The sequence below is a fragment of the Candoia aspera genome, chromosome 2 (genome assembly GCF_035149785.1).
Source record: "Candoia aspera isolate rCanAsp1 chromosome 2, rCanAsp1.hap2, whole genome shotgun sequence".
NCBI classification, from domain to species: domain Eukaryota; kingdom Metazoa; phylum Chordata; class Lepidosauria; order Squamata; family Boidae; genus Candoia; species Candoia aspera.
Window position 1 is genome coordinate 188,221,569 of NC_086154.1, and position 22,113 is coordinate 188,243,681.

At 39.5% G+C, this 22,113-nt stretch overlaps 1 protein-coding gene across 5 annotated transcripts in view; it reads left to right on the forward strand.

Moving 5' to 3' along the window:
• Nucleotides 1-10,838: 10,838 nt before the first annotated feature.
• The window catches only part of ZDHHC21 (zinc finger DHHC-type palmitoyltransferase 21), a 36,406-nt gene continuing 25,131 nt past the window's right edge, over nt 10,839-22,113 (forward strand). Inside the window, exons 1-4 of one of the 5 annotated variants that reach the window (XM_063295037.1) lie at nt 10,840-11,097; nt 16,762-16,877; nt 18,223-18,426; nt 18,689-18,787. In XM_063295037.1, coding sequence (XP_063151107.1) covers nt 18,273-18,426; nt 18,689-18,787 — 253 coding nt within the window. In that variant the 5' untranslated portion in view covers nt 10,840-11,097; nt 16,762-16,877; nt 18,223-18,272. Of the gene's footprint in view, nt 11,098-16,545; nt 16,878-16,932; nt 17,033-18,222; nt 18,427-18,688; nt 18,788-22,113 lie in introns of those variants that run through there. The other 4 variants (XM_063295040.1, XM_063295039.1, XM_063295041.1 and 1 more) reach the window with 4 other exon arrangements.

Below are 22,113 nucleotides of genomic sequence, written 5' to 3' on the forward strand. Positions count from 1 at the left end.
TTAAATATAAGTAATTGTCAGCCTCTAGCATACATTTTTTCTGTTTCAAAAATTAGGTTAATTAACATAACTAGCTGTTCAGCATCACAGATGTCCCAGTAATGCCTCTAACAATTAACAAAGTATTGCATGTTTACTGTTAACACAGTTTCTAGGGACAGAGAGGGAGAGGGGCAACTAGTACTGTGAGCGATATTTAGTACAGTATCTGAATGGTTATTAAAAGCTAAAATATATTCTTGTAAGGAAATAGGAAGGGGCTACCATGGCTATAAAGTATACCATAATATACATGTTTTAAGATATACAAATGGACAGTGGAAGTTCAGTTTCTAGCATCAGGGACAGTTATGTGGGCTGTTTCTGCAAAGAAATAGATCAAAAGCTGGACATTTGCCTAATATTTAAAGTCCAAATTGAATTGGGTTAATTGGTAAGGTTTTCATGTATGAACATGCTTTTTTTCTCGTGAACTATTTTATGGTTATTTAGTCCTTTTGATTATTTGCAAGTTATTCATAGTGCAACCATATACATGTGTACTCAGAAGTAATTCCTACTAGCTCAACAGTATTTTCCAGGAAGGTGGGAACTGGATTGCAACTTTTAAGCCACAGTCCTATTATAGACACTTTCTTCAAAGCACTTCTCTTCTAACCGAGCAGGGCTACTTCTGAATAGCCATGTATTGGCATACAACTGCAACACAACAGTTTAGTGTAGTAGTTAAGGTGCTGGGCTAGAAACCATGAGTTGCAGTCCTCCTCTAGGAGTGAAAGCCATCTGGGTGACTTTGACCCAGTTACTTGCTCACAGCTCACCTCACAGAGTTGTTGTGGGGAAAATAGGAGATAGGAGCATTATGTACACTGCTCTGAGTTGCACAAACTAAAGGCAGGATAAACATGAAATAAATATACTAAAATACTCATGATCAAACTGCCTGTATGAGAGCCTAGCTAATTCAGAGCTAGTAGTTTTCAATGATTGTATAGGTACATTATCCTTCGGGAAGATTTGTATGTTCATATATATCTCATTATTTGATATCCCAGTCTTGTTCTCTCTAAATTGGTAAACCTATATCAAGCCTATATTGTTAGATTGTGAGATCATGAAAGTCATGTATAGAATGCTTTTTTCCATTAAAAAGGGTCATGAACAATGAAAACCAGGAGGGAGAAATTTAAGATGGATCTATTCTCCCTTATATGTGGCTTCTTAGCTACAGTATATGGAATATTCCATTTGTCTCAATCAGTCCTACCTACAAATTGCAATGATATAATTAAGTCACTGTCTTACTGTTCTGAGTACAAACTAGGCCTTTCAAACAGGCATAGTTAAAAAGTACTATTGCAGTGCTATTTCAAAGCAGTTTATTCCAAATTCAGAGGAACAACATGTAAGCTGAAGCACCATCAGTGTATGTATTTTAAAGGATTAGGGTCTATACCTATACCTTTTCCATTCATTTAGTATTAAAAATGAGGTTCAGTTCTTATCTTTGGAGTAGGAAGCTCATATATGTATCCAAAATGATATATTGCTGTTCATCTTAAAACATTTTGTGATGGATGCAAAGAAAAGGTGCAGCTTCTGGTTCAAGATGATGCTTACAGGAATGACCCTGCCAAACATTCTCATGAAGAACCAGGCTTGTAGACAACACCGTGTATCCCCTTCTCTGATTGGCTGCATCCACAAGAGAGCATCAGCTGCTCAGGCACATGGCATGATTTTAGCCTGCTGATTTAATATTTACAGAGTGCCAATAAATTTTTTATGATGACAGCTGGTGATTCCTGTGGTAATTTATAAACAACACAACACAGACATCAGGGAGTCCCAAGAAAGATTCTGCATGGCTGTGCAGTATTTAGGGACCTGAGATACAAAGGTTTTTTTCTCTCCTGAACAGGAGAAGTATATGTATTTATTTGCTGGTAAGATTTTGAGGGAACAGTACATACAGAATCTACCGCTGAAAGACAGCTGTTTGGTACAATTCAAATTAAGGTTGTAGAAATAAATTCCAGTTATTCATATTCACACATTTTCAGGATAACAATATTCCTGATGGTTTGCAAACCATATAAACAACTGTAAATAAAAACACACAAAAAATTGAAAAATACTTTTCTAGGATTCATCCCAATACAGTAGGCAGTTGATGAACATGACGAGTTTGGTTGAGCAAGCTTTAAGGACTGTCTGCAAGCTCTTGATAGGTTTCGTACAGCTGATGTACAGTAGCTTGAAAAACAACCTTTCTCAGCAATATTATTATATTGCTATTGTTATATGTAGTATAAACTACAACCAGAAACCCAATCAATAATGTCCAGCAAACATTACTGTCACAAGTCCTTTCTAACACTCTTCATGCCATTTTATAAATTAACTTTTGTTTTTCTTATTTTCAATTTACCCCCTTTGGGAAGTTTTTATTAAAACAGAGGGCATGCCTCTCCTAATTATCTAGCCTACTTCCCAGAACACCAGCTGTTCCTCAGGAACAAAGCTATGCTGTTACCCATAAGCATGCTGGTTACAGAATTATGGGAGCTGAAGGCCAACAGATCTGGGGTGGCATCATGTTCGAGCCCTGTTAGCTGGGGATTGTAGAAACAAACTGGGTGGCACCAATGTCACGGGAAATGTGGTATACTAATCCTTATGTGTATAGATTGTATCACAAGGAGAAAATATTTGGAGCATTTAGACCATATCCCATAGTCTCTCTTACGATATCACATATCATTTTCTTACTCCAGACTGCAAGTATTCTGAGCAGTGCAGGACAATATGTAGGTGGTAATAGAGCAGTTATTGCCTGCTGCCTTGAGGGAGAGCAGCACAGGCTAACTAGTAGCAATGGCGGGGATTATGGCCTAACCCTTAAGTTCCTATCCTTGTTATGGCTTAGAAAATTAGGATACTTATGCACTCTCTTTTGTATGGGTTTGTTCAGAGAGAGGAGCACAGAGATGACCTTGGAGAAAACATGCAGCAACTGCCAGTAAAACACAAGTTTAGCCCAGGAAAGCATGACAAAGAACCTCAAGACTGCTTCACCTTCATTGTCTTGGTATAAGATGGAGGAAAGAGGAAACACTGTCAGGCTTTATGTTTTATTGAATAGTTAACACATATTTTCTCCAGGATCATTTCTCTACATCTCTACAGTTCAAGAAAAACATATTATGTCTTCCAGCTGATGAAAAACCCTAGAACTCCTGCCATAACGAAGAACCAAGAATAGGGCTACCTTGCTGCTATGAAGAATGCTGAGATCCTTGTGGGAGACCTAGATGTCCCTCAGAGTGATAGATCAGCAGCTAATATGTGTGCTGTTGGCAGAAAGAGAGATAGGCAATGGGGATGGGCTGAGAAGATGAGATTTTGGGTAGTTGTGAGATTGAAGATCATAGGAGTCAGGAACAAACCAGCCCAAACAAAGTGTCCCTAGCTCTGTGTTTTTCAGTTCAAATGTGTTGTATCAAACAATTCCCAGCCAACATGGTCTATAGTCTCAACACGTTTGGAGGGTACTAGCTAATATTATGGCTGGGAGAGACAACTAAAGTCAAATGAGTATAGCAGAAAGAAGCTGGGAATGAAGAAGCCAGTTGGGAGGGAAGGACAGCTAAACACCGATAATCCTCGACATCTTGGAGGCTGTTCAGTTTGAATACAAAAAATAAACATGAGCTCTTCAGCAAAAAAACCCAAACCTATAATAACAATATTATTACTCAAACATTCTATTCTATGAAAATTCCACTCCCCATTGCATATTCTTTGTTGTTGTTGTTTATTCGTTTAGTCGCTTCCAACTCTTCGTGACTTCATGGACCAGCCCACGCCAGAGCTTCCTATCGGTCGTCAACACCCCCAGCTCCCCCAGGGAAAGTCCATCACCTCTAGAATATCATCCATCCACCTTGCCCTTGGTCAGCCCCTCTTCCTTTTGCCTTCCACTCTCCCTAGCATCAGCATCTTTTCCAGGGTGTCCTGACTTCTCATTATGTGGCCAAAGTATTTCAGTTTTGCCCTTAATATCATTCCCTCAAGTGAGCAGTCTGGCTTTATTTCCTGGAGGATGGACTGGTTGGATCTTCTTGCAGTCCAAGGCACTCTCAGAATTTTCCTCCAACACCACAGTTCCAAAGCATTGATCTTCCTTCTCTCAGCCTTCCTTATGGTCCAGCTCTCGCAGCCATATGTTACTACGGGGAACACCATTGCTTTAACTATGCGGACCTTTGTTGTCAGTGTGAGGTCTCTGCTCTTAACTATTTTATTGAGATTGGTCATTGCTCTTCTCCCAAGGATTAAGCGTCTTCTGATTTCCTGACTGCAGTCAGCATCTGCAGTAATCTTCGCACCTAGGAATACAAAGTCTTTCACTGCTTCTACATTTTCTCCCTCTATTTGCCAGTTATCAATCAAGCTGGTTGCCATAATCTTGGTTTTTTTGAGGTTTATCTGCAAGCCAGCTTTTGCACTTTCTTCTTTCACCTTCATTATAAGGCTCCTCAGTTCCTCTTCGCTTTCAGCCATCAAAGTGGTATCATCTGCATATCTGAGATTGTTAATGTTTCTTCCAGCAATTTTAACTCCAGCCTTGGATTCCTCAAGCCCAGCACGTCGCATGATGCATTCTGCGTACAAGTTGAATAGGTAGGGTGAGAGTATACAACCCTGCCATACTCCTTTCCCAATCTTAAACCAGTCCGTTGTTCCGTGGTCTGTTCTTACTGTTGCTACTTGGTCATTATACAGATTTCTCAGGAGGCATACAAGATGACTTGGTATCCCCATACCACTAAGAACTTGCCACAGTTTGTTATGGTCCACACATTCAAAGGCTTTAGAATAGTCAATCAAACAGAAATAGACATTTTTCTGAAACTCCCTGGCTTTTTCCATTATCCAGCGGATATTGGCAATTTGGTCCCTAGTTCCTCTGCCTTTTCTAAACCCAGCTTGCACATCTGGCAATTCTCGCTCCATGAATTGCTGAAGTCTCCCTTGCAGGATCTTGAGCATTACCTTACTGGCATGTGAAATGAGTGCCACTGTTCAATAGTTTGAACATTCTTTAGTGTTTCCCTTTTTTGGTATGGGGATATAAGTTGATTTTTTTCCAATCTGATGGCCATGTTTGTGTTTTCCAAATTTGCTGGCATATAGCATGCATTACCTTGACATCATCATCTTGCAAGGTTTTGAACAGTTCAGCTGGGATGCCGTCGTCTCCTGCTGCCTTGTTATTAGCAATGCTTCTTAAGGCCCATTCAACCTCACTCTTCAGGATGTCTGGCTCTAGCTCACTGACCACACCGTCAAAGCTATCCCCAATATTGTTATCCTTCCTATACAGGTCTTTTGTATATTCTTGCCACCTTTTCTTGATCTCTTCTTCTTCTGTTAGGTCCTTGCCATCTTTGTTTTTGATCATACCCATTTTTGCCTGGAATTTACCTCCGATGGTTCTAATTTTCTGGAAGAGGTCTCTTGTCCTTCCTATTCTATTGTCTTCTTCCACTTCCGTGCATTGCTTGTTTAAAAATAATTCCTTCTCTCTTCTGGCTAACTGCTGGAATTTTGCATTTAATTGGGCATATCTCCCCCTATCACTGTTGCCTTTTGCTTTCCTTCTTTCTTGGGCTACTTCTAGTGTCTCAGCAGACAGCCATTTTGCCTTCTTGGTTTTCTCTTTCTTTGGGATGTATTTTGTTGCCGCCTCCTGAACAATGTTGCGAACTTCTGTCCAGAGTTCTTCCAGGACCCTATCTACTAAGTCCAGTCCCTTAAATCAATTCTTCACCTCCACTGCATATTCCTTAGGAATATTAGTGAGCTCCTATCTAGCTGATCTGTGGGTGTTTCCTAATCTCTTTAGTCTGATCCTAAATTGTGCAGTAAGAAGTTCATGATCGGAAGTACAGTCAGCTCCACGTCTTGTTTTTACCGACTGTATAGATGTCTGCCACTTTTGGCTGCAAAGGATGCAGTCAATCTGATTTCGGTGTTGTCCATCTGGGGAAGTCCATGTATAAAGCCGTCTCTTAGGTTGCTGGAAGAGAGTGTTTGTTATGCACATTGAGTTGTCTTGGCAAAATTCTATCAGCCTATGTCCTGCTTTGTTTTGTTCTCCCAGGCCATGCTTACCTGTAATTCCAGGTGTCATTTGACTGCCCACCTTAGCATTCCAGTCTCCTGTGAGCATATTCTTTACAATGCTAGAATAATTAACGTGCTATTATATAATTAATATATATGGCAAGTGTGATTGAAACCCCCTTCTAGGTAGCATGGCTTTGCTTTTGGTTGTTGCCCAGTTTTTCCATATTTTGTTCCTTGTTTTATTGTGTTGTTTTATTGTTCTCTGTGCTTTTATCTGAGAACCACCCAGAGTTGCTGGGAGTCAGGCAGTGCAAATTAATAAACAAACAAATAAACAGAATTATTAATATAGTTATATAATATTTAACACGCTTAACATGCTATTATATCATACCTGAAATGCTATGTTCAGCAGATACCTTCTGAATGCCTTGTGGTATGGTAAATTTTATTGCAGTCTTTGACCAATGTGTGTACATATACATAAAATTCTACAGGCATCTTTAAATAAAGCAATTAAAAGAAGTTAAAAGAGAGAGCAGAAAAGGAGAGGAAGGGGAGAGAAGATTTTAAAGCTATCAAGGGAATGCAGTTTTATTGGACAATATTTGTAGCCTCATACTAGCAGCAGCAAGGGAAAATTTGGCTACATTATGGCTAATAGTGGTCTTATCATCTGCAGATAGGAGACGTAGCAATGGTCATCTCTCCCTAGGAATTCCTTTATAAGGGGCTGAATTAATACATCATGCAGGTTCAAACAGAAATATTTAGGAATCATTTAGAAATCATATGATTGATCAGGACACATACTGTGTGACACCAGTCAAACAGATATTGCCAGAATCCATTACTATATAACCATTTCTGAATGAATTCAATCTATAGTTTATTATTAATGTTATCTCATGGGTTTCTATAGGTGTGCAATGAACATGAAACACAAAACTGGATACATGTATTATCAGTTTAGACTTTATCTCTTTAAAAATACGTGTAATACTAAAGTATACAACTTTCCCAAATATGATGCAAACTGATAATCTTTAATCTGCCTATTTCACTTATAACTTTTAGAATTCTACTGCAGGGCAGAAATCAGACTAACTTGGAATGGGCATCCTGCCACTCTGACAGATGGGGGGGGTGTCTTCAAGAGACTGAGTATGTGCATCAGTTGTGGGTGCTGAAGGCATAATTCCCAGCTGGGAGTGATGAAGCTGCCATCCATCCTGATCTGCCTATGGCAATTAGCCATCATTGATTTTTCTCTGGCCGGAATTTGCTTTAAATATTTCTTTTTAGTAACCATACAAGAGAATTCATTGGACTTGGATAATGTACTAGAAATTATGCTTGACTTAATTTTGACTTTTGCTTTTTTTTGCAATATTTTTGACTTTGCTATTTTTGTTAGGAAAAAAAAAGCATTCCAAGAAGTTTGTGGAGGGGAGACAAGAGGTGCAAATTTGCTTATTTGGAGTTTCTAATATTTTCTCCTATTCTTTCAGTATCTCTGTGCATATGTGAATGAAGAGGAGTTGTAGGTTGTATTAACTGTGACTGTTCCCAGAAGCATCTGCAGCAAACTGCAATGATAGCAAAATGACCACATACACAGTGTCATCACAATGACACACAATGCCTCAATTACATATTTGCATTCCAATGTCTGATGTATGCATGCAAATTGCAACATTACAGGATGATGTTGTCACACATTGCCGTAATTTCACCACTCCCACCACCTCTCCTGGATGCCCATGACTGTTCAGGTAGACTCTCTAGAGGTCACCTTGACATCACCTATACTCTGGGATTACTTGATGAGCAGAACTGGCCCAACTCTGCTTAGCTTTTTCTAGATCAGATAAGACTGGCTAGGTGCTATGACTCACTTTGAATAAATATGACCTATATACCTTGCCTTTATTTCTTACATCCTATTGCACTCTTAATCAAAGTTACCAGTTTCTTCATTATTCAAATGGATTCTTAACTGGTGACAGCTCAACCTTAAGTATGTTTACTCAGAAATAAGTCTTACTGACTTCAGAGAAGCATATTTCCTGGTAAACTTGTTTGAGATTGAAGCCAGGATTTCATCTAGTAGTCATCTGGATTTTTTCAGCCCACATCTGGTAACTCTAATGGAGTTGATTTCTAGTTCACAATTCCTTACTTGTGTAGTATTTTGAAACAGATCTCTAAACTTCATATAATGCTGTAGCTAAAATTCAGCATAAAAGTACCAATGCTTCGGCAGGAATTTTTCCTGGAGTTGCAACGTAAGATGTGACTATGCAAGTTCCAGGCATAGCCTGACACCTCTGTATCATTTAATAGAATAATCTATGGCCCCAAACATTCTGTATATGGAGGGTATCACCTTACCAAAAGAGGTAGGCAATAATAAAGAACTAAATTTCTGCGCCACAACGTTAATTCTGATACTAGTTTATGACTTAGGACAACTCAAAGGTAAAGGTGCAACGTGGAAATATCTTCAGATTTTCCTACCAGTCAGTCTGGGAGTTGGCAGTGCCTAAATTAAATATCTTCAGCAAAGGATCGTTACCTTGCCATGGTGCTGGAGCTTGAGCACCTCAATGATGCCATGAGCTAAACCGTGAAGGGCCACCCAAGACGGGAAGGTCATGACAGAGAGGTCAGACTAAATGCGATCCCTGGGGAAGGTAATGGCAACCCACCCCAGTATTCTTGCCGTGAAAACTAAATGGATCAGTACAACCAGAGATATGTCGGTATACCATCGGAAGATGAGACCCCCAGGTCGGAAGATGGTCAAAATGCTACTGGGGAGGAACAGAGGATGAGTTCAACTAGCCCCAGACGTGATGACACAGCTAGCTCAAAGCCGAAAGGACGGCTAGCAGCCGATGGTGCTGGCGGTGAACGGCGAATCCGATGTTCTAAGGATCAACACACCACTGGAACCTGGAATGTAAGATCTATGAGCAAGGATGGATGTGGTTATTGGTGAGATGTCAAGATTAAAGATAGACATACTGGGCGTCAGTGAACTGAAATGGAGTTTCAGAAAAACGTCTTATTTCTGTTTGATTGACTATTCTAAAGCCTTTGACTGTGTGGACCATAACAAATTGTGGCAAGTTCTTAGTGGTATGGGGATACCAAGTCATCTTCTATGCCTCCTGAGAAATCTGTATAATGACCAAGTAGCAACAGTAAGAACAGACCACGGAACAACGGACTGGTTTAAGATTGGGAAAGGAGTATGGCAGGGTTGTATACTCTCACCCTACCTATTCAACTTGTACGCAGAACGCATCATGCGACGTGCTGGGCTTGAGGAATCCAAGGCTGGAGTTAAAATCGCTGGAAGAAACATTAACAATCTCAGATATGCAGATGATACCACTTTGATGGCTGAAAGCGAAGAGGAACTGAGGAGCCTTATGATGAAGGTGAAAGAAGAAAGTGCAAAAGCTGGCTTGCAGCTAAACCTCAAAAAAACCAAGATTATGGCAACCAGCTTGATTGATAACTGGCAAACAGAGGGAGAAAATGTAGAAGCAGTGAAAGACTTTGTATTTCTAGGTGCGAAGATTACTGCAGATGCTGACTGCAGTCAGGAAATCAGAAGACGCTTAATCCTTGGGAGAAGAGCAATGACCAATCTCGATAAAATAGTTAAGAGCAGAGACATCACACTGACAAGAAAGGTCCACATAGTTAAAGCAATGGTGTTCCCCGTAGTAACATATGGCTGAGAGAAGGAAGATCGATGCTTTGGAACTGTGGTGTTGGAGGAAAATTCTGAGAGTGCCTTGGACTGCAAGAAGATCCAACCAGTCCATCCTCCAGGAAATAAAGTCAGACTGCTCACTTGAGGGATTGATATTAAAGGCAAAACTGAAATACGTTGGCCACATAATGAGAAGACAGGACACCCTGGAGAAGATGCTGAAGCTAGGGAGAGTGGAAGGCAAAAGGAAGAGGGACCGACCAAGGGCAAGATGGATGGATGATATTCTAGAGGTGATGGACTCATCCCTGGGGGAGCTGGGGGTGTTGATGACCGACAGGAAGCTCTGGCGTGGGCTGGTCCATGAAGTCATGAAGAGTCGGAAGTGACTAAATGAATAAACAACAACAAATTATATATATTATTATTCTAGAAAATTATTTACCACCTTGAAATTGTACTGATGGCCACTGAGCAAAATTAATAAAATATATCTAGCCTATCCGTCCTACCCTGAAAAGCAGAACATCCCAATTATGGACCTATACGACACAGGGCAGCCCCATGCTGAACTTTAGTTTTAACATTATATAAACTTGAGGCCCCTCTTCAGTTTACTAAACCGAGCGCTGTTTGAACACCATACTCAAAGAACTGGTATCCAACTTCGGTAGCTCATATTCCACGTTTCTTCTGCCAGTTCACCTGGATGGCTGCCGGTGGAAAACCTTATTTCCCATTTTTCTTTACTTCCTGCTATGCTTTTTGTTTAATATTGTAAAACCTCTATTTCCTGGCAATATTTTACATTAAACTATATTAGCTAGAAAACGTTTAAATATGTTGTCCGGCGACGCTAAGAGTATAGGACTTCGGATCCACGATCAAAGCTCACACGCGTTTGCCACAAGCAGCGCTTCCTCCGAAGGAAACAAGGACCGGCTTGCATTCCTCAGTCTCTAGGTCGGGGGCTAAAAAGGGTACAGGCTTTTCCACCCAACTCGCTCTCGCCTGGGCGGAAGTCAAAGGAAAGCAACAGGAAGCCGCCGGCTTTTTGCAGCACGGAAAAGCTACCGGGCTAGGAAGCGCGGAGCACTGCTTTTTCCACCCTCCCGGCGTGAGGGCGCGCGAGCCGCTCGCGGAGCCTCTTGGTGCGCGTGCGCAGGACGGTGGCGGAAGCCGGCGGTGCAGGGCTGAATAGCGCGCTCGGGGGTCCGCGGGGCCTCCCGTCGGTGAGTAAGCGACGCGATAGTGACGCCAACCGCTGGGAGGCAGCGCTGTGGCTCGGACGGGGCTCGTGGACAGCGGGAGGGATCCAAGATCGCTGGCGGCGGCGGGGAAGGGGAGAGTCGAACGAGCGAGAACCCTGACTACCTGGTGCTTTTCCCCTCCGCCTTTCTGGAAGTCGTGCTCCGTGCCTTCCTTCCCTTGCGGCGAGTCGCTTCGGCGCAGCTCTAAACCTCCTTGCAAACCTTGGGGTTGGGGCGTGCTATAAGAGCCATGTCTCCCTTCTATGGCCTGGCTTGCCTGCCAAGAGTTCTTGCTTAGGATGAGCAGGCGTGGATACAGGAGGACTGTTCAGTGCTTAATTTGGAAGAGGTTCTTCGGAAAAATGTCTCTGTAGGTGGGGTGTGTGTGTGTGAATGTACTGTAGTATTTGGTTCATTAAAGTATCCGTGTCCAGGATCACAGGGATGCGACAGAAGCCTCCCCCTGGTAGCTGTGGGATCTTGTCAAGCAGCATGGCTGCTTTAATAAGTCAGAGGCCACATCCACATACCTGCTTTTACCAGGCTCCCCTCCTGTCCTGGACCCAGCAAGAAATCAATCTGTTGTAAATTGTGCCGACTCCACAAAGCACCCAGAATGGATCAGTGGTGCTGTCAGTATAGCTTGAACACACAACTTCCTAAGGGCTGTGATGGGTGGTTCCCTTGACTGAAATTCCAATCATGAACATTGTTCACCACATACACAATGTTCTGGTTACTTCACTCATTTCATTTTGTTTTCCCCATAGACTGATTAAAGTGCTTTTTATTTCTTGAAAAGTTGGGGCAACCAGTTCAACCTGCCAACCACTAGGAAGTAGCAAAAAGAGTGTCTCTTGGTTGTCTGGATTTGTGCGGTCACCGGATAAGTGCTGTTGAAGAATTGGTGACTGAGAAAGGGTTTTAGCTGAGAAAGCTATAAACTACCCAAGAACATTTTGTGAGGAGAGGAAGCAAGGAGCCAGGGTTCCTCTGAGCAGTGGCCACTGGGAAAGAAATTCCCTGCCAGGCAGGGTACAGATGTACAAAAGATGCATCCTTTCAGCTTTACTTCCAGTTATATGTCTTAAGCCAGTGTCAGCCCTTTTAAGGTAAGCCAGGTTAGGAAACAGATTCCATAAGGACTACTGGAACTTTATTGTTGCAGACTGTAATAACAGAACCTTGATAGCCTGACAGATTCTCTCTACCTGCTGTTTTACCAGAGTGAATAAAGGCGAGGCAATCTTGGTTTTTTTTCTCACTCCCTCTTTCAGAGGCCTAAGCTGGTGTTTGTGTAACTGCTGTTGAATTTCTTCAAGGGTGTCTCCATACTCCTCTACACCAATGGCCACTCAGTTTCAGGGCTTTGCACTCTAGGTCAACTGGTTGTTCAACCTGTTAAAAAAAAGTGGCTGTGAAAGTCAGGATCTGGTCTCCTTCACAGCCAAAAGAGGACTGAGGGGCAAGAGAATAGGTCAGGGACTGGATGAAAAGAGGTGATCCAACAGGAAACTGGCAGAATCAGTTGGAGCCACAAGTTTGCCTTACACATCACTTCAGACCTCCTCCTCCATGCAAATCAATATTGCTCATATGCCGTATCTGGAGGTAGGATAAGAGGGAAAACACTGCTTTCAGAGCAGAACACCTGAAGCCATCCTGAGGCTGCCTCATCTGTGGATGGAGATAATGGCCTGTAGACTTGTTTGGAAACAGTGGGCCATCTTCATACTGGGGCAAGAAGCATGTGTGGAGTTGCCCATAGACATATGCTTTGTTCCCTTATTTTCTAAAACACCTCTTCTGAATTGAAACTGAAGTACTGCACAACCTAAATATTCCACAAAAGCTGCAGATAACAATGTTGGATGTACATTGGAAACAGTTTTGGTTAGAGCCAGTACTGAGGTATCATTGTTTCTGTTCAGATAACTATATTCTGAATAATTAAGTGAGGAAAATAATGTCCATATTTTCTTAGTGCAGAGATACTATATTTCATTGGGCACTATAACATTTTTGTTAGAAAATTGTCACCTTTTCTATCTAAAATTAATTATTTAAAAAATTCCTTGTATATGCCAGAATAGGGATGTTTAGCCTATCTGTAAGAGAGTTCCTATCTTTATTTGATCAATTATGTTGTTGAGAATATCTACATGCAGGTCAATAGATTGCTTTCCAAATTATTCCTGCAATGCACTTGGTTCACTGATATGTACCTGACATTGGATGAAGCAATTTTGCCAATTCGTTACAGATGTCATGTGTCTGATGCCATTTAGTTTTGCAGAAGGTTAGAATTCTGTTGATATAAATCTGAGAACTAAATATTTGTTACTGATTATACAGGCATTTCTGTTTTAAAAAAAGATTTCTGAGAGCAGAAATTTTGATAATTTCTGAGATCTGGCCACTTCTTATTTATTTATTTATATTTATTTATTGAGAATTTTACGTAAAGTAAAAGACAAATCTAAAGAAAAAGAAGGAAAAGACTGCAAGAAAAGAAGAAAAGAAACTAAAGTTCTGAAATATAATGACTTCTGATCTTCTCTTCAACAGATAATTACAATCTTATAGTCCTCCCTCCCTCTTAGATGTTAAACAAATCCCTTCAGTCCCTCACTTAGTCCACCTCTTTTTTAATCCTCAAATCCATAAATCATATCATTTTTTTTCTTCTTTCAGCAAGTTTCTTGGGCAGTAAAGGAGATGAGGGGAGATTTGTACTTTCAGACTTGCAAGATTCTGTCTATGCAGCATTACAATAAAGCAGAGTTAGCTGATCTGGTTGTGATTCCTATCTGGCTTACCCCACAAGGCTGACATCAATCTTGCAAGTCTGAAAGTACAATTCTCCCCACCCCCATCTCCTTTACTGCCCAAGAAACTAGGGAGAGTATCTTCTGAGCCTCTTGCCCCACCCACAATCCAGCTGCGGGCTATGCTATCTCTTATCTGATCATTCCTTTGGTAGCGTCTCTTTGCCCAGTTTCCCAAGGTCATTCCCATATTCCATTAATCATTTTTACAATCCATTCCTCCACTGTGAGAATTTCATTATTCTTCCATCGTTGAGCATACAATAGTCTTGCTGCAGTTACCATATACAAATTCAATCTGCCATGAGTCTTTTCTAATTCATTATCCATAAGTCTCAATAAAACAAAAGTTCTCGTTTCTTCACAATATTTATCTTTAAAATCCTTTGCATCGTATGAATTTGAATCCAAAATTTCTTAGCTTTCTCACAAGTCCACCATGCATGATAAAATGTCCCTTCATGTTTTTCACATTTCCAACATTGGTTTGAATACCTTTGTACATTTTTTATAATTTCTCTGGTGTCATATACAATGATAGATATTTTATAAAAGTTTTCCCTTAAGTTATGACACAACGTAAATTTAACCAGTTACCCATATTCTCTCCCAAGTGTCCATCTGTATATTATATCCAAAATGAATAGCCCATATTGTCATGCAATCTTTAATCTGTTTTTCTTCTGTTTCAAATTGTAACACAAGTTTATATATTTTGCTTTTACATGTTCATGATTTGTACATAGTTCAATTTCAGTTCTGTTTTGCTTTTCAATTCCAATTCTCTTTTTGTCCATATTAAAACTTTCTTTTAACTGAGCTTATGAAAACCATTGAAAACGATGTCCTTCTGCAGTCAATTATTCTCTTGACTTTATCTTAAATTCTCCATCCTTCTGTATTAATAAATCTTCACATGTTAGCCATTTCTCCCTATCTGCTGTTAGAGATATGGCCACTTCTAATAGAACTTTTGTATCAAAGAGTTAGTCTGCAAAGTCTAATTACATAAATTCTCAGCTAGCTATTGATTAGAATTATGGATCAAATAATGCCAACCCAGGCTTATTTTATAATTTCCAAGAGCCAAGGATGTTAGTGGCTGATAGTTACAAGTATTGATCTTCCATATTTGTTACCAGAGGTCTTTAGTGATCTTTACATAGCCGAAAATTACTTCAGTTCCTTAGCTATTGCCTCTCTAATAGCAAAGTGAAGCCCTGTATTTTGATGTATAAATTCAAAAGAATATGCTATATTACCACTAGACATGGCTAGACGTGCCCTCAGTGAAGTAATCTTTTTTCTCTTCTATGTTTTCAGCATATTACTTGTTTTCACGCAATTTCTGATTTCTGTTGTGTTTGCTAAACTTTTTTTGGCAAAGAAAAACTTGCCTTGCCTATCTTGATCTTGAGCATTTCCAATACAGGTTCTGTATCTGTACATGGAAATTGGGGCTTGATTTAACACATTTTTGTAACTGTGTTTTTTGTTGCAGCAGATTATGTAAAAAAAATTTGTGCGTGCTACAAGAGTTGAGAATAAGTATTTTGCACTACAGTTCATGCTCACAATTTAACTGCAAACTTCTGAGCTGCTAAAGATCTCAGACAGGAAGTTAAAAGCAAAAGGGGAAGAAGTAAAGAAAAAAGTAACTGATGTTCAAATTAGGTTTGCATATAATTACAATTTTAATAGAATGTGGAACAAACTGCAGGTAAGCAGTGGGTCCTGTGAAGTGCACAGTGTCATTGTGAAAATACTTGCAGTCCAAATAAGAAATAAGCATCCCTAAATTATTTTGTTTTAATTACCATGACAAATTATGTGAAAATCAAGGTAGTTACCCTTTAACAGAATCTGGTAGCATTAGGTTAATCCTCTGCAAGTCTTTCCTGTGATACCCAGAATTCCCAGCGAGCATGATCAATACTTCTCTGGCTGAGAATTCTGGGAGATGTTAGTTCAGCACATCCAGAACTGTACAGTAGTTTTGCTATAAAATGTTTGGGATTACAGCTGCACAGCAATATTGATTGTTAGCTATGAAAAATGGTAAGAGTTCAGAGGACGAAAAACAACAATATTTTGAAAGACTCCCTGGCAGGACCCTTGTGACTGCTGCAATTTGCAAATCTGGTATGACTAAAATGAATTTTATTCACATAGGGCAAGAAAAAAGAACAAAGAAAAAAAGGAAGGACAGAATTTGTAGGGTGAATTTATAAGAAACTAAAGATCTGCTGATTTGGTGAAAAAATGTAGCTGAACTGATTGGTAGTCACACTTTTTTTAAAACTATATGAGAATTTCTTTCAATATCTTTGGCAACTTGATTTGTACAAGATTCCAACTTGCTTGTGATTGAGGAGCTTGTAGAAACAAAGTTTAAATCCTATTTAAAACCAGATGTTATGCAGCATAAGGTTGGAGAGACTGCTCATGCCGTCACTGGATTCTAGGAAGAGAGGAGTTTAGCTGGAGTTTAATGTCAAGATTGTAGATGTAATAGAAGCAATGCAGTCCACCATGTAGGATGGTATGTGGCTATCTGAATCATTAATTGGATGTGTCTGTTTTGCTAAATTTAGATGAGGAGGAGCTTTTGTAGGGAGATTGGAACTGGTTTTCAGTTAGAGGTAGAATGTGAACTATGAGTGCAGGAAAACATCTGTAGATATTTAATAGCTAATCATATACAGCTGGAATCAAATATAGTATTCTATATCTAAGAACATTTTGTTCAGGTCTGTTGTAATTGTCAAATTACACTTCCTAATGAGGTTTTACTAGCATTAATCATTTTTCTCTGCAGAGGTAGTTTAAACCCACAAAGCTTGATGGAATCTTCTGAGAGGTATCTCAAGGCTTTGGACACTCTTCTGCTGTTATCCAACATCTACATCAAACCATTAAGTGAAATTATCAAAGGTTAATTATTACTATTTTTCTTTCAAAATTGTTTCTCTTTTACATGTTACTTAATTGAGGCTGCAGAATTGCTGAATCAGTACCTGGAACTAGTAATGGGCTGGATGAGAGCCAGGAGATTAAACTTTAATTTCAGCACATTGAAGATTCTGTAGGTATGTAGCTTCTCTATTCAGGGAGCTGAAATTTAATCTGTTCTTTGTAAGGATCCATTTCATAGTTTTTAGGGAGGCATACTGATCCAGTTTTGACCAATGTGATCTTAGTGACATCAGGTCAGATGCCTCTTAGGCTAGTGTACCAATTTCATTCTCCTTTGGCTGGAAATAGGTTCGCTATGATTAACTACAGTCTAAAAATAATCAGGATGGATGTTGTCATGCCATATATGTGACGCTGTCTTTGAAGATTTTGTGAAATTACCCTTAATAGCTGAGCTATTGCATTTTCTACTAAAATGCTGACCATTCATAACATACTGAATTACTTCCCTGGCTTCTGGCCCATTTCTGAGCATAGTTTAGAGTCCTTGTGTGGTTTTGAACTTGTTAATTTGAAGGAATGTGCATAGAGGTCACCTTGGAGGAAGGCCACCATTAATAGCAAGACTGTTGATATTAAAGACTTGGTCTTCTTGATATAAATGCCCCATCTTTGAAATTCCTTTCTGAGGAAGGCTTGCCTACACCTATACTGTGTCTTCTTGGGAACAGGACATCATTCTTCCCAACTTTTATATGCTGCTTTTCTAACTATTTTATATAGTTATACTTGTTTACATTTATGTGCAAGCAAATCTGGGTTGAAAGGTTACATACAGTCCCCTAAATATAAAAATAAAAATAAAAGAAGCATAAAGCTAGAGGGGGTAAAATAGACATGGAAGCTTGAAAATCATTTAGATAAATGATTGAGAAAGTTTAGATCCGAAAAAGAAATACATCCAAGGGTTAAATATAGTGTCATGGATAAGAATGAGATTGAAAAAAATATTCTCTAATTTGTATAATCATATTTGATTTACTGGTATAAATTCTGTGACGGACATTCTTTGTTGAAAAGGCTGGTTCCCTAGAGATTTTTTCATCAGCAGCTCAAGGTTACTTCATTTAAATTGTTGCATTCACTTGCACCATCCAGATTTCTCTAATATGGTTCCACTCAGAAGTGTTGGATTACAGTTTCCCTAATCCCTAACTAGAATAAGAATTACTGTGTGGCCTGGGCCTGTGATTATTTCAGTCCAACGTAACACCAGATTGGAGGCACTTGAAAAAATCCATAAATTTGGGGATATTATGATTAGATTTTTTTATTATTCATATACAATTCTTTTTTCCTTTAGGCTAATTTTCCCCTTTCAGTGTGGGGCAAACTGTCATCAGATTATGTACAATGGGACTACGAATTCATTTTGTTGTTGACCCTCAGGGCTGGTTCTGTATGGGCCTGCTAATCTTGGTCTGGCTTTACAATACTCTCTTCATTCCAAAAGTTATCCTCTTTCCACACTATGAAGAAGGACATATATCTGCAGCTGGTATACTATGTAAGTGAAGTTTGTCATTATTTTCTTCATTCTATCCAATTCTTAATGTGAAAATGGAGCAGACATCTAAATACTTTTAATGAGAACCTGTTTGATGGTTGAGTAATGTTTCTCCTTTAATATTTAATATTGTCTTCTACATAACAAGCATGAGGTAGACTGGCTTTGAACTTTCAGAAATGTATATACAATTCTTGTTCTCAGTAGATTCCCAAATCCTGCCAATTGAAGTTTTCTGAATGGAAATGTATCTGTTTTTCAGGTTACTATCTATTTTCATTGTTCTGTATTGCCTCATTGTTAAGAGCTTCAATAGCTGATCCAGGGAGATTGCCTGAAAGCCCAAAGATACCGATTACAGGTACAGCTGATATCAACATGACTGAAGTTGTATGTTTTAAATGAGCCACATGCCCCAACTCTTGATCCATGTTTTGATCTGTTTCATGATGGAAATTGTCTTGGTCACCCAAGTCTATAAGCAGTTGATACCATTGATCCTCTGAATCTCTCAGCAACTTTTCATATCCTCAGTCATAATATCCATCTTGACATACATACACACCATCCAGTGAATTACTGGCTGCTTTCAAAAAAGAGCTGCATGAAGAACCTTATGGGATTCTGGAGAATACCTTGGAATCTTATTGCTGAAATTGGAGCTTGCAAATGAGGCTGGGCTGGGCAATCGCATGCAGGCCAAGAATTCCCCAGCCCTGATTTCTATTCAGGGGATTATCAAAAGATTTGGAGTGTGGTATCGCAGTGATGGTAACGTTTATCAATAATTTCCTTCCTTTCTCTCCTGGTTTTCTGTCAAATGTTGATACTCAAGCAAGTAAAATTACTGTGTGAAATAGTAATATAAAATCAGGTTTTAAAAGAATTAGAACATCCTAAAAATGTCAAAACACCCTGTAACACTTGGTCTAGACACTCTGTTCCATGGACCACAAAATAAAATCATATTCATTGGATTGTTTTTGTATTTTAGGATGCTTTAATTTTCTGTTGTAAACTACTTTGAATTGTGACTATAAAAATAGTACATGTATTTGGAAAAAACAGAAAGTATAACTTAGTCCTTTTAGGTAACAACTAGATGGCAAGGATGCTATCACACATAAGAGCCTTCTTCCCTCTATCAGAGTTCAGTCAGCCCTTTAGTTAACACGCAAATTAAAAGCAATGAAATAGCGGGAAACTTGGAGCACAAAAAGAACAACAGTTGGGACAAATTAGATTGAATTTGGAGTGGGGCCATTTTTTCAGATCCATTGGAAATTCTGTTCCATGGCAGTGACTTCAATGAAGAGGATTGATTCATTAATTTATACAAATGTGCATACATACATATATCCAATTTATAATTCTAACAGTACAATAAAACCAACATAGAAAACCCGCAAACAAAAATTATATTTATTTTCTATCCCATCTTTATTATTTTTATAAATAACTCAAGGCAGCAAACATACCAAATACTCCTTCCTCCTCCTCTTTTCCCCACAACAACAACCCTGTGAGGTGAGTTGGGCTGAGAGAGAGTGACTGGCCCAAGGTCACCCAGTCGGCTTTCATGCCTAAGGCAGGACTAGAACTCACAGTCTCCTAAATGGAACTATGAGGGAAATAAGCCATTGAAGCAATATGCAATGTACAATGCACCAAAGCCCACCAAAGCAACATTTCTCACACACAGAGATTGGGTTTATTTAGCATCCTGGCCCCAGCACTTGGAGGAAGTGTGAGGTTTTTTAAGGCATTCTTAAAGGCTAACCATGTCGGGGCCATCTTCATCTTGGGGGGAATGCTGTTCCAAAGAAAGTATGTCTCCTGGGTCCCATTAGATGACACTGCTTCGCAGAAGGGATCCAGGGCAATCCCACTTTGTGTCCACTGTGTCTGCACAGAACAGGCCAGCAATGCTTTTCCTTCTTGATTTGGCTTCTTTTTCATCAAGATGTTGGGAAAAGGGAGCCATTTTTATTATTCTTTGCAGTCAAAGTTGATTAGTAACACCTAAATTTGAACTTTAATGGTGGAGCAGGTCATAGGGAGATACGTTTGGCAGCTACTTGCCATGTTATCCTTGTAGACAGTTTGTAGATCCCAAGGACCTAATAAAGACCGCTACATTTTCCTAAATCAACTAGGTTGGGACTGGCCCCATGCTTAAATGAGGTAATCAACATCTCCTTTAGTGTGGGATTTATTTAGTGTGGGATTTATAAAACATCTATTGATCCAGAAGAACTTTCTAATGATAATTCAGTCTTAAATATTCAATCTTTCAGTAAGATGATAAAGATAATGGTGGCTTTGAGTTCCAGATGCATTTGGATAAAACTATTACCTGCAACCATTCCACTTGGCATTTTGTGTAGGATTTTATTTATTTATTAGATTTGCATCCTGCCTTTCCACCAGGAATTCCAGGTAATGTAAATAGTACTTCCTCTTCCAGTTTTTTTCCCCACAATAACTCTGTGAGGTAGGTTGGGCTGAGGGAGTGACTGACTCAAAATCACCTAGTAAGCTGTAGCTGAAAGACCAGAAGCTGGGTCTTCCTACATCTAGTCCAACACCTGAACTGACTGCTTTGATCATCTTGGTGGATAACCAGTGCCAGAAACTAGATTGGGGTAGTGTCCATAAATTGTAGTTCTTGCAAAATGCAATGGTGAGGTTCCTAATCAATGCTAAGTACAGGTTTCACAGAATAACTATCACAAATTCTGCATTGGTTGCCGGCTTCCTATTGGACACAAGTTATGGTGCACATGCTGACCTACAAAACTTTAAATTAGAGACTGATTACCGGAGGCACCGCCTATCCTGTTATGAACTTTCCTGTTTGCTTAGATAAGTAGGTATGACCTTTCTGAGTATGCCACCCTTGCCATAAGTTCAATTATCTGGTATTTGCCACCACCCCCATCCTGTATTAGGAAAATTATAAAAATGTTTCCTTTGGTTAGACTTTTAAAATTGATAATTAGCTCAATGATGTTGACTTTAATGTTTGATTTTTCATTTAATTGCATTGATTTTACTGTTACCTTTTATATTTTATGTTTTGACTTATTGTTTATGTAAACAAAGGTAGGGTATAAATAATTTTCAGGATGGTGCCTTGACAGTGTACCTATCTCTGTCTTAGGTTTTTTACTATGGAATTTGGGATGCTTGGGATTAGTTTGGCTTGGAGGGGATGGACTTGGACGTTAGAATTTTTAAGATAGTCTTAATGGGTGTGTACCCCCATGTGGTCTTTTAGAGTAGATGCAGAGGAGGTCCAGCAGCTCAGTAACTATCATGGTTGGAAGATGCATGAGTTGAAATATGAAAGAGAGGGAAGAGTGAAGAGATGTAGAAAATGAGAAGATGTGACTGAAATTGCAGTGGATGATATGGTTGGAAGATACAGTCTCAGATGCCATTAGTTATTTGTAGAGTCTAGACAGGTTTTGAAGTAAGAAAGAGATGGAGGAGAATGGTAGTAGAAAGTGGCTTCCAAAGATGGAAAGAGGTACAATGATGGTGGTGGGAAGGATTTACCAGCATGCAAGACAAAGGGAAGACACTGGATGAGCAGAGGGAGGCCTCCCAGGAAAAAAAAAGGGAGGTAATGGGGGACGAAGGCTAACAGAACTTCTTTGCTGCTATTAGTTCTGGGTTGTGCCA